The sequence below is a fragment of the Podarcis filfolensis genome, assembly GCF_964270895.1.
Source record: "Podarcis filfolensis genome assembly, chromosome: 5".
NCBI classification, from domain to species: Eukaryota; Metazoa; Chordata; class Lepidosauria; order Squamata; family Lacertidae; genus Podarcis; species Podarcis filfolensis.
Window position 1 is genome coordinate 4,520,866 of NC_139608.1, and position 12,665 is coordinate 4,533,530.

A 12,665-nucleotide genomic window follows, 5' to 3' on the forward strand; every position below is an offset into this window, starting at 1 on the left:
ACTGCACCTGAACTGGAGGCTCCATAGAGCCATCATGACAAATATACAGGGAGAGACCCGTTTCCCTCCATGAATTTGCCACATCCCTCTTTCAAACCCCAGCTTTAAGCCCTTTAAAACTCTCACCCCTTTGTCGAGTGTTTTACTCTAAGCGTATTAGATATGAGTGGTCGTTAAATATTATTATTAAGCAACAGGAAGCTACGGACTGTTTTCTCTCGTACTGTTCCGTTATCAGCGCTGCAACATCACCGGCGGAGCGCTCAGAGCAGGAGTCCAGGACTCCACTTTGCAGAAGCAACAGGAGGTCTGCGAACGCAGCACCCCACATTCCAGAGCAAGTGAAATAACACAAAAGACCATTTAAAGGGGGGGGCACGTTTACCGTAAGACCACTAAGTCCAAATGTCCCTATGTTCACTGCTGAGCATTGCACACACCTAAATCGCATTTTGAGCCCTGTGCTGATTTTCTATGAAAAGGGATGTTGTTTTTGCAGCCCCCCACCCTCCTGCTTGCAAATTCTTTCCCCGGCCATTGATTTGTGCCAGCTGCTTCCAACTTACCAAGTATTGAAGGAAAGGGACTCTGCACACGCTCAGGGGCGCTGTCTTCTATTCCCAATTCACACATTTCCCAGCAATCCCCCCTCCCGCATCGGAAGCAGATTCCAATGGCACCATATCAAAGCCTTACCTGTGTGTCCTGCCGCAGGTGGTCAAGAGCTCAGGAGATGTCCAGAGAACACACAAGGGGGGGTTCCTTTCCCCCCAGTCCAGACACACACCCCTGGGATGGGGAACCAGCTCTTCAAGCAGCCCGCACTCTCTCCACAGCTCTGGGGCTGGCATGGGCAGGAGCACTCAGCGCAACTGAAGTGCAATTCCATGCACGCCGACTCAGAAGCGAAGCCAGCTCAGCTTTCACGCGCATTATGTGGGTGGCGGGTGCTCAGGGCTTCCCCCGCCTCCCCGAAGGCGTTTTGTCACGCTGCAGGAGGAGGGCGGGGGGTGCCCCACCCAACGGCCCTTGCAATGTTGCAGAGGCTGCGCTGGTTGCAAGGGGGGGCGCCTCTAAACATCACCCCCCCAACACTGCCATGCCATCCGGAATCAGGCACCCCAAGGAGATATTTCCAGGGCACTGAGCCGAGTCAGAGGACCGGTGCAACATAGTGGGGGAGACCCGGGTTCGAATCTCCCCACAGCCACGGAGCTCGCTTTTGTGACCTGGCTCCAGCCTCTCTCCCTGAGCCTTCCTCGCAAGCTTGTGGGGAAGGTACAGCGGCGAGGCACAAACACCACCTCCAGCTCTTTGTAGAGAAGGTGTGCTATAAATACCAGGGCGGTGGACTCCCCCTTCCTTGGAGGTTTTTATGCAGAGATTGGGCAGCCACCAGCCAGGGATTTTTCAGTTGTGATTCCTGCATCGAAGGGGGTTGGGCTAGATGACCCCTGGGGTCCCTGCCGGTCTCCTTAGTCACTTGGTGCATTTTGGATATAAATTTTCAGGCTTTCTGAACAGCCAAGGCAAAACTGATCTGCGCTCAGGCTGTGAGCCAGCTGTTTGAGAACAAGACAGGCGGAGGCATCGTTGCCTCATCCTTCCTAAGTCCCCTGGTTGCAATTCTCTCCGTCCCACCAACCATGGCTAAAAGACGAGGCCAAGGCAGAAACTTGCAGGCATCTCCATCCATACGGATAAACGGCAGATTTCGGATGGCTTTCAGAGGGACCCTGTAAGCAGCAGCAGGAAGAGGGGAAATGGCGCAGAAGAACCCTGTACGTTATTTTCAGCCAGATCCATTGAGCCACCTGGCCCAATGCTGTCAACTCTGGCTGGCAGTAGCTCTCAAGAGTTCCAGACAGGGGGCGTCTCCTAACCCTACTGGAAGGTGCTGCCTTGGGACTGAACCTGGAACCTTCTGCATGCAGAGCAGGTGTTCTACTCCTGAGCCACGACCCTTCTGTAGCCCAAAGCCTATTTCAGGAAGCTAGAAAGCTGAGCATCAGGTCCATCTAGTTCAATACTGTCTACACTGACTGGCAGCAGCTCCCCAGAGTTTCAAGCAGGCGATGCTCCCTGCCCGATTTATTGCCTTGATATCCAAGCTTTCCCTCCAAAGAGCTTGAGGTGGTCTACAAATCTCTCCCCCTCCTCATTTAATCCCCCACAACAGCCCTGCGAGGAGAGTAAAGCTGAGGGGCAGTGACTAGCCAGTGAGTTGGGAATTTGAACCCTGGTCTCTTGGGTACTAATCCAACACTCTCTAACCACTACACCATACAGCCCTACCTGGAGATGCTGCCAGGGATCGAACATGGGACCTTCTGGATGCAAAGCAGGTGTGGTACCTCTGAGTCCCTGACCGCCCCTAAGAAGACCCCCGTTTCTGACCATCTGGACCTATTTAGTATTGCAACAAACAATCTTTTCCTGCCACCAATGTCCAAATGCAGCTCCTAAGAATCTACTTTCTCACCCTCTCTGTCTGCCTAGTCTCTCCCGGTCCTCCTTCCATCCAGCCACCACCCCCATTTCCCTCCCAACTGTCGATCCGCTCACCAATTTGCTCCCTAACCCCTCATCACCTCCACTTGCAGCCGGGGTTGGACTAGATGACCCGTGGTGTCCCTTGCACCTCGACCTTCTGCTTTCTTCATCGGATGAACAGGCTTTTGCGCCTCCACCGGGCTTACTCACCCCGCGCCCCAAAACCACTGGGCAAAGCTGAAAGAGAAGCGCCTCTAAGCATGTGCAGAGTGCATGCCGCCTTCCTCTTGGCAATTCCAGAATAACCACCATTTAGGATTCACGGGCAGGGCTTTCGGGAGCGCCCGTCGAGTCCCCAGAGCCCAAACCCACTCGCCCGACTCTCTCCTAGCCGCCCCTCGCCCCGATCCCTCCCCGCTGTCCCCGCGCCCCTTCCCGCGAGCAAGGCAGGCTGGCAGGCACGTCCGTCCGTCCGCCTCGACGGCTGCCGGGACGCTTCCCCTGCAGCCAGCCCAAGAGGGACCGCGCTCACCTCGGCTCCGTCCATCGCCCAGTCCGCCCGCCCGTCTCCTGCCGCCGCCGCCGCATCTTCGCCCGGTGCCCCGGCCGTCGAAAGCGCCTGCCTGCAGCTCGCTCCGCCGCTTGCAGGGCTCTTAAAGCGCCGCCAGAGGGCGTGCCCGCGCCGCCAGACGCCCGACGGGACGGCGAGGCGGAGCAGGATCGCGCCGGGTCCGTCTCTGCTGCTGAAAGCTCCTCCCTCGGATGGAAGGGAAGGAGGGGGCAGTGGCTCTGCCATAGCCTGGGGGAGGGAGTCGCGTTCTGCACATGCCCAGGGGCACGCTGCTGTTCCCCCCTTTTATTCAGGTTGATTTATTTATTTTTTTAAGTGCAAACATGACAGAAGGCAAGCGAGCAGAACAAAAAACAATTGACCCCCAAAGCGTCCCAGACTGGAAGGACGAAATTGCAAAGAATAATAGAGTTGGGAGGGAAACCCCAGGGTCATCTAGACCAACCGTCCGCAATGCAGGAGTATGCAGTCATCCCATACAGGGATCGAACCTGCAACCGTGGTGTTATGTACTGAGTTGAATAGGATCCAAACTGCAGCAGTCTGATTGGTACTAGAACAATAGGATCCAGAATGCAGCAGTCGGATTGGTCCTAGAACAATGCAGCAGTATGATTGGTTGGCAGGAACCACCCAATCATGCTCCAGATAGAAGTGAATCCACAACCTGATTGGCTTACAGTAGAATTCCGGAATTAGCCAATCATGTGCAGCCCATTGTGTAAATAATGTATATAAAGCAGATACTTTGAGGGGACTTTCATTCATTCCTCCTCAGCACTATGAGCTGAATAAAGAGCATGAAATCACTTTGCGACTCTGAGTATATTTCACGTGGCGTTATCAGCACCATGCTCTAACCCAGTGTTTCCCAACCTTGGGTCTCCAGCTGTATTTGGACAATTCCCATCATCCCTAACCACTGCCCTTGCTAGTGAGGGATGATGGGATAGTCCAAAATCAGCTGGAGACCCAAGGTGAACCACCATGTTACCGCATTGACCACGAATCGAATTCAGACCTACCACTTGGCAGGTGAGAATTCTACCACTGAACCACCAATGCTGTGGAAAGGGGAATAGAAAGGGTGGGGGATATTTGTGGTCCCACAGGGGCTCGAACCCGTGGCCTGCAACATACACACCACACATTTAAAGCACATCTCCACTGCCCCGCCAATCATTCTGGGAACGGATGTTCCTTCTCACAGAACTACAACTCCCAGCACCCTCAAACTCCAATTCCCAGGAATCCTGGGAAGATGCTTTAAATGTATGGTGTGCATGCGGCCTTCGTTCCCAAAGCAATAAACCTATTACTGCCTGCCCCCCACTCCGACAGGCATCATTCCAGTCACACGATCCAATTTTCCGTTTGCAGTCCTCCCGGCTATGCTTATTACTCTGAGTAGCTGCTGCCGCAGGAAGGCGCGAGGGGCTTGCACAGCAGGGGATGAGCACAGAATGAGCACAATGCACGCCTTGGTCACGGGGCAATGTGCAGAGCCTGCCCAGGTGGGTGGCGACAAGGGTGCCGGCAGCTCCCACAGTTTCTGCGGCCCCTGCAGGCAACAGATATGCGCAGGCAGAGAGATGCGCATCCCTACCTGACTGGGTTGGTGCTTCACCAGTTACTACTACTACTAATTTATTTTTTATACCCCGCTCATCTGGCTGGGCTTCCCCAGCCACTCTGGGCGGCTTCCAACAAAATATTAAAATACAGTAATGCATCAAACATTAAAAGCTTCCCTAAACAGGGCTGCCTTCAGATGTCTTCTAAAAGTCTGGTAGTTGTTGTTCTCTTTGACATCTGGTGGGAGGGCGTTCCACAGGGCGGGCGCCACCACCGAGAAGGCCCTCTGCCTGGTTCCCTGTAACTTGGCTTCTTGCAGGGAGGGAACTGCCAGAAGGCCCTCTGTGCTGGACCTCAGTGTCTGGGCAGAACGATGGGGGTTGTTAAATTGTGGGTGAACATATCAGATGACACAGCGATTCTTCAAACAGCTCTTGTTTATTCACAGGCCAGAACAGAAGTGAGCTGAAGGGTTCAGCCAACCTGCTCATATAGAGCTCAACTACAAGGCAACAGCAACAACTTTCTGTAACTATCCAATCACTGAACATCACTTTCAATTCCTTATTTGCATATGCGGACCTGAGTGAAAACTATCTACAGTATCCCCCTGCTGGCCCAGGGTGAGAACTTCAGTACATAACAGGGGTGGAGATGCTCCTTCAGATATACTGGACCGAGGCTGTTTAGGGCTTTAAAGGTCAGCACCAACACTCTGAATTGTGCTCGGAAACATACTGGGAGCCAGTGTAGGTCTTTCAAGACCGGTGTTATATGGTCTCAGCGGCCGCTTCCAGTCACCAGTCTAGCTGCCGCATTCTGGATTAGTTGTAGTTTCCGGGTCACCTTCAAAGGTAGCCCCACATAGAGCGCATTGCAGTAGTCCAAGCGAGAGATAACCAGAGCATGCACCACTCTGGTGAGACAGACAGCGGGCAGGGAGGGTCTCATCCTGCGTACCAGATGGAGCTGGTAAACAGCTGGCCTGGACACAGAATTGACCTGCACCTCTATGGACAGCTGTGAGTCCAGAATGACTCCCAGGCTGCGCACCTGGTCCTTCAGGGGCACAGTTACCCCATTCAGGACCAGGGAGCCCTCCTGTCCCCCCCAAAAAAAACAGTATTTCTGTCTTGTCAGGATTGAACCTTAATCCATTAGTCGCCATCCATCCTCCAACCGCCTCCAGGCACTCACGCAGGACCTTCACTGCCTTCACTGGTTCTGATTTGAAAGAGAGGTAGAGTCCTCTCTCACATAAGCATAGAGACATAGAATCATCCAGTTGGAAGGGACACCCCAGCATCCCCGACAGATGGCCCTCCAACCTCTGCTTGAAACCTCCAAGGAAGGAGAATCCATCACCTTCTAAGGTAGCTTGTTCCAATGTCAAACAGCTCTTACCCCCAGAAAGTTCTCCTTACGTTTAGTCAGAATCTCCTTCCTTGTCCTCCAATTCCATTTGTTTCAGGTCCCACCCTCCGGAGCAGGAGGGAACAAGCCAGCTCCAACTTCCATGTGACAGCTCTTAAGATATTTGAAGATGGCTCTCTTGTCACCTGTCAGTCTTCCCTTCTGCAGGCTAAATGCCCTCAACCGTTCCTCAGAAGGTTTGTCACCCTCCTCTGCACACATGGAAGACCAACGCAGACCTCGCCCGTGAAGGATCCAGACTTTTCTGGGACTCTTCGCACATTTCAGCAATTGCACATTTCAGCGAGGCCAGCAAAGAGAAACGAGGCTCCTTGGGGGCAGGAATTCAAGGCAAATATTTGTCGTGCCACATGGAGGCAACGGGTAAATCTCCTTGAGTCTCCTTGGGTGGGTTCTGGTTTGTGGGCAGAGAATTCTAGGATCAGGGAGCAGGGTTTTCCTTTTCCTTTTTAAAAGGGCCTCTCTCTCTTCGCATTTCAGAGATTTGCTCAGGTGCAGGAGGCACAAGACATGCGAGCCTCCAGCCCCGGGGATGTTCTTCCAAGTGAAAAGCCCGGCTGGTAATTGTCTAGATCCTCATTTATCACATGTGCAGTTTACATTGCAAATTCCCTTTTTTCACCCTCTGCTCGGACAGCCAAAAGGATCTCCCAGCCAGCTTTTACAGCCTGAAAAGGGAAGCAAAGTGGTTTCAGATACAGACGTGCAAGGGGGATGCTCCTAGATGACCTGTTTACTGACCAATGCAGAGTTAAACTATGGAACTCACTTCCGCAGGAAGAGGCAGTGATGGCCGGCAACTGGGATGGCTTTAAAAGAAGGACAAATTACCAGAGGAGGATAAAACTACAAATGGCGATTAGCCAGGATGATTCTGCTCTGCCTCCACAGTCGGAGGCAGCAATATTAATTATTATTATTATTATTATTATTATTATTATTATTATTATTATTTACTTGTACCCTGCCCATCTGGCTGGGTTTCCCCAGACACTCTGGGCGGCTTCCAACAAACATTAAAAATACATTAAAATGTCACACATTAAAAACTTCCCCGAACAGGGCTGCCTTCAGATATCTTCTAAATGTCAGGTAGTTGTTGTTCTCTTTGACATCTGGTGGGAGGGCATTCCACAGGGCGGGTGCCACTACCAAGAATGCCCTTTGCCTGCTTCCCTGTAACCTCACTTCTCGCAGGGAGGTGAACCGACAGAAGGCCCTTGGTGCTGGACCTCAGTGTCCGGCCTGAACAATGTGGGTGGAGACGCTCCTTCAGGTATACAGGACCGAGGCCGTTTAGGGCTTTAAAGGTCAGCACCAACACTTTGAATTGTGCTCGGAAACGTACTGGGAGCCAATGTAGGTCTTTCAAGACTGGTGTTATGTGGTCTCGGCGGCCGCTCCCAGTCACCAGTCTAGCTGCCTCATTCTGGATTAATTGCAGTTTCCAGGTCACCTTCAAAGGTAGCCCCACGTAGAGCGCATTGCAGTAGTCCAAGTGGGAGATAACCAGAGCATGCACCACTCTGGCGAGACAGTCCGCGGGCAGGGAGGGTCTCAGCCTGCGTACCAGATGGATCTGCTAGACAGCTGCCCTGGATACAGGGAATACCAGTTGCAGGAAACCGCAGGAAGAGAAAGGGCTCTTGCACTCGGCTCTTGCTTGCAGGTTTCTGACAGGCATCTGGCCCCTGTGAGAACAGGATGCTGATTTGGGAGGAAGGCGGTTATATACTGTTGCACCCTGAAATTCAAGCATTGTAAGCTTTGTATGAGAAATCGAGTTGGCAGAAACGGAACTCCACAGCGCCACCTGGTGTAACATTGTTATAATGCACATGCAATGCCTATAAAGTGCTTTTGCTTTGCCAATGTAGCTGAGTCCAGAAGGTGGTATAGAGATTTTAACAACAACAACAATGACAGTGGGAAACAAAAATTTTGTTGCATTGATACCTGCAGTTGTTCTAACCTAATTTCGATGTGCTGATTTCATCTGAAGTTGGTTTTGTTCTGTAAGCTCTATGGTTTTTTTTTGCAATTCATGTTTTTCACTTTTCACCATAATCTTTGTTTTCCACAATGCAAGAATTCAATATTTTATTAAACACAAAGCCATAGTAGTACAATATGAGTATAAATGTGACTTATATAGCATTGAACATGACACGTTTATCTATGTACAGTTGGAGGTGTGCAAAAAATGTATTCCCTGGGGATACACAGTATACTGGGGAACATTCCCCCCCCCCATTTTCTATTGCATGAGATTTTTCAACTGCTCTTATATGTTCTTTCAATGCTGATTTCAAATCTTACACATTTTTGTCTGCTTGAAGAAGCCATGGTCCGATCTGAAAAATACAAATATTTAGGTTACAAAACTATAAAATTAAAGAAAAATTAAGTTTGCAAAACAATAATTACCATGTGGTTAGGGTAGATCAATGTGTCAGCGTCCACTTATCCCCAGTGTAAATATGACATATCGGGAAAAGTCAGAAATTGAAAGATAACTATAGCACGTACACGAAAATCGATTTCAGATTTGAAATCAGCATTGAAAGAACATATAAGAACAGTTGAAAAATCTCATGCAACAGAAAATGGGGAAAAAAAATTGTTTCCCAGTGTAATATAATGTGGCTGCCCCCACTTCAAAGGCCCAGTGTTGGAGCAAATTAAAAGTTCTGTCAGTAGCTATAAGGAATAACATCACATATTCTGCAGCAAAATGCCTCTCTAATTTGCTTATTCTAAGTTCAGAGTCCCCCGCCTGGGTTATAATGAGGCAATAAGGGATTTAATTGCAGATGCAACGTGAGGGTAATGAGTTACATGACAATTTAAGATGAAAACCAAAATAAAGGCCAAAAACAGACCATTGCTCAGAGATTCCAAATGCCAAGTACAAAGGGTTACACATCCACAAAGGGAGAAAAGTCAGAAGGAATGTTTCAACCATCTTTGATCTATAAAATATCCAGAACTAGATGAGTTTGAAACTTGCTGAGCTTGGACAACAAGAGAAAATGAAAACACAGCCCATTTTGCATGGGGCGATTTGCCTCATCATGCAGCCAGGTAATTGCATACTGTATTATTATTTTTCCTATTTCCCCTTACGTTCTCTTATCCTCCAGGTTAGATATTTCAAAACATACTCATTTGCAATAAAAACTGTGTTTTTATTTAGCTAGGGGTCTCTCTGGTTATGGGTGGAATTATTTCCTTTGGCCACAGAGCAATGATTTGCAGGCCCCTCTAAAGCTTTTCACATGTGCGGGTTTTTATTTTATTTTTATAGGCAGCGCTTGAAAGCCGCTGGGAGATCTTGGCATCGGGCTGAGTTTTACCCTAAGGCTGTGATCTTGGAAAAGCACGAATGTAGAACCTGGGTGGCCCAAAGGGAGCCACGGAGGCAAAGGAAGGAAATCTGGGAGCCTCTTGTCCTGGTGAAATCTGGAGCTTGCAGCTGGAGCAAAAGAGAGAGTAAAATCCAGCTTGTAACCCGAGTTCCCGGGAAGACAAAACAGTCGATGGATCTCTTCACCTCCTTGCATTCGATGGAGGGAAACAAATATGTACCTGTTTTACATTTTTAAAAATATTCTTTTAATACAGTGGCTTTCGAGCTGCATTTCAGAACTCCTTTATTCCGAGGCCTGATCCTCACTTCTGCTTGACTTATGCCTAGAAAATATGGGTGCTTGGACCTCCACACCCCATTCTCCATCCCCACCGTTCAGCCCGGACACTGAGGTCCAGCTCCGAGGGCCTTCTGGCGGTTCCCTCACTGTGAGAAGTGAGGTTACAGGGAACCAGGCAGAGGGCCTTCTCGGTGGTGGCACCCGCCCTGTGGAACGCCCTCCCATCAGATGTCAAGGAAATAAACAACCATCTGACTTTTAGAAGACATCTGAAGGCAGCCCTGTTTAGGGAAGCTTTTAATGTTTGATGTTTTGTTCTGTTTTTAGTGTTCTGTTGGGAGCTGCCCAGAGTGGGTGGGGAAACCCAACCAGATGGGTGGGGTAAAATAAAAATAAAAATAATAAAAATAGAATAAAAATAAAATAAAATAAAATAAAATAAAATAAAATAAAATAAAATAAAATAAAATAAAATAAAATAAAATAAAATAATAATAATAATAATTTATTTCCCCAGCCACTCTGGGCGGCTTCCATCAGAACACTAAAATACAATAACCTATTAAACATTAAAAGCTTCCCTAAACAGGGCTGCCTTCAGATGTCTTCTAAAAGTCTGGTACAGTGGTACCTCGGGTTATATACGCTTCAGGTTACAGACTCCGCTAACCCAGAAATAGTACCTCGGGTTAAGAACGTTGCTTCAGGATGAGAACAGAAATCGTGGCAGCGCGGCGGCAGCAGGAGGCCCCATTAGGTAAAGGTAGGTGCTTCAGGTTAAGAACAGTTTCAGGTTAAGAACGGACCTCCGGAACAAATTACGTACTTAACCTGAGGTACCACTGTAGTTGTTTTTCTCTTTGACATCTGGTGGGAGGGCGTTCCACAGGGCGGGCGCCACCACCGAGAAGGCCCTCTGCCTGGTTCCCTGTAACTTGGCTTTTCGCAGCGAGGAAACCGCCAGAAGGCCATCAGGGCTGAACCTCAGTGTCCTGGCAGAATGGGTATTATTATTAATAAAAATAATAATTAGAGCTGAGGTGCTGGATCTGCTCAGTTGCCCATGTTGATGGACCTCAGCTTGGATGCTCCGAGTCCTGGTCAGCTACGGGACTGTGCTTCCGGTTGGGTTCTGGACTGTGTTTTCCTGACTGTTGAATTTTGGACTTGACACACTTTATCTGCCTGCAGGAATTGCTGCCAGGTTCAGGGGCACCAATTGGGCAGCAAGAGTTCTTCGACACCGAACCTGCAGGCCACACGCTGAATCAATATTCCGTATCATAAATTACAGTGTCCGCAATGTATTTAATATTACTTAATTTATGCAATTAATATATTTAGTTACATATAGAGACAATTAATAGATTTAATAGATTTAATTATTAAACAATTTTAATGAACAAACCGAGCCATGTGCTTTTGTTTAAATATGCACAACACAAAGGCTTTAAGCTGTTTTTTTCTTTGAATATTGTCTCCAAGAAAGGCCTTGTGGGCCACATGTTGGATTACATCGCTCTACATCATAAAAGAGGCCTCTTGCCTGGCATTCCATTATCACAGTGGGCAACCCAATCCCTGTGGCAAGTTTGCTGTTTCGCCACTTGAGAATCCTAGCAACTGGGATTTTATTTATCTGTTTATTCAATTCCATTTGTTTGTTTCCATCATTTCCCATCCCACTTCATGTAATATTTTTTTTTTAAAAAAAAAAATAACCTCAGAGCAATTTAGAACCTGACTTTGAGCTCCAAATTGAACATTGCAAAATATCAGACTGAAACATTATAAATAAAAGGTCAAAACACGAAACACGCATTTAAGGCAGCGTGATTAACAGGCTGCAAAATATTCTCTTAAAACACAGAAACGTTGCAGGAGTCCTTTCCCCTGTCGAACAGCTTTCTCTGACTGTCAGAAAGTCCTTCCAGATGTTTTGAAGCTAGGGAGCTTGAAAACCACAGATTTAACCAGGAGAGGAAGGAGACGTTAGTTCAAAGAGCCTCTTCCAAAAATTGCATCCCTTCCCCGGGGAAGGGAGTTATCTACTGTATTTTTCGCTCCATAGGGCGCACCAGACTATAGGGCGCACCTAGTTTTTGGGGGGGGGGAATAAAGAAAAAAAATTATTTCCCCCACCAGCCCCAAAGAGCAAAGAAGCCACGACAGCGAGCGGGATCCATCCCGCTGGCAGTCTTGGCTGCCTCTTTTTTTTTTTTTTTTTAAAGATATTTATTAGAATTTTCAAAATGTTACAAAATAAAATATAGACAAAAACAAATGCAAATTCAAACCAAAAAAAGAGAAAAAAATACAATACATCACAAACAATTAAAAAACATTTAAAAAAACAAATTCATTATTTCCAAATCCTCAACTGGCCTTACCTTCTTTCTTAGACCTCCTCCTCCTCCCTTTCTTTGTATCCTAGTTGTTAATTATCCCAGCAAATCCTTTCCATATTTCATAATATTCTGTCATTACATTACCCTAAACTGTTTTAGTCTTATCTTTCTATAATAAGATAAATCTTAAAGCTTAAAACTTAAATCTTGTCCTTACCAGCTTCTCATAACCATAACATTCTTTCATAATTCTTTAAACATTTTTGCTAAAGCCAAGTAATTTCATTCCAACATTTTCCTAATGTTCATCAATTTTATAAAACAGTTCTAATGGTAGAGGGAAAAAAATACAAACAAGTCCAATCTTCATCCAATGTCCCTTCCTCCTGGTTCCGGGTTTTGTCAGTCCTTATTATCACGTCGATCTAGCTCATTAACCTGGCAACCTTATATCCGAGGCCCTCAAGTCTCTTCCATGTCTTGGCTTCCTCTTTTGCCGTGCGCAACCTCTCCAGCCGGGAGGTGCGGCGCGTGGCTTCGGCAGAAGCCAGGACAATGAGCGGGATGGATCCCGCTCGCTGTCTTGGCTTCGTT

At 48.0% G+C, this 12,665-nt stretch overlaps 1 protein-coding gene across 3 annotated transcripts in view; it reads right to left on the minus strand.

Moving 5' to 3' along the window:
* Positions 1 to 6,349, minus strand: part of NMUR1 (neuromedin U receptor 1) — a 30,754-nt gene extending 24,405 nt beyond the window's left edge. The window contains exon 1 of one of the 3 annotated variants that reach the window (XR_014547901.1): positions 3,026 to 3,065. Coding sequence is in view for 1 of the 3 variants with exons in the window: in XM_083612925.1 (XP_083469051.1) it covers positions 3,026 to 3,040 (15 nt within the window). In the remaining 2 variants the exon portion in view is untranslated. Of the gene's footprint in view, positions 1 to 3,025; positions 3,132 to 6,063 lie in introns of those variants that run through there. The other 2 variants (XM_083612926.1, XM_083612925.1) reach the window with 2 other exon arrangements.
* Positions 6,350 to 12,665: the final 6,316 nt, after the last annotated feature.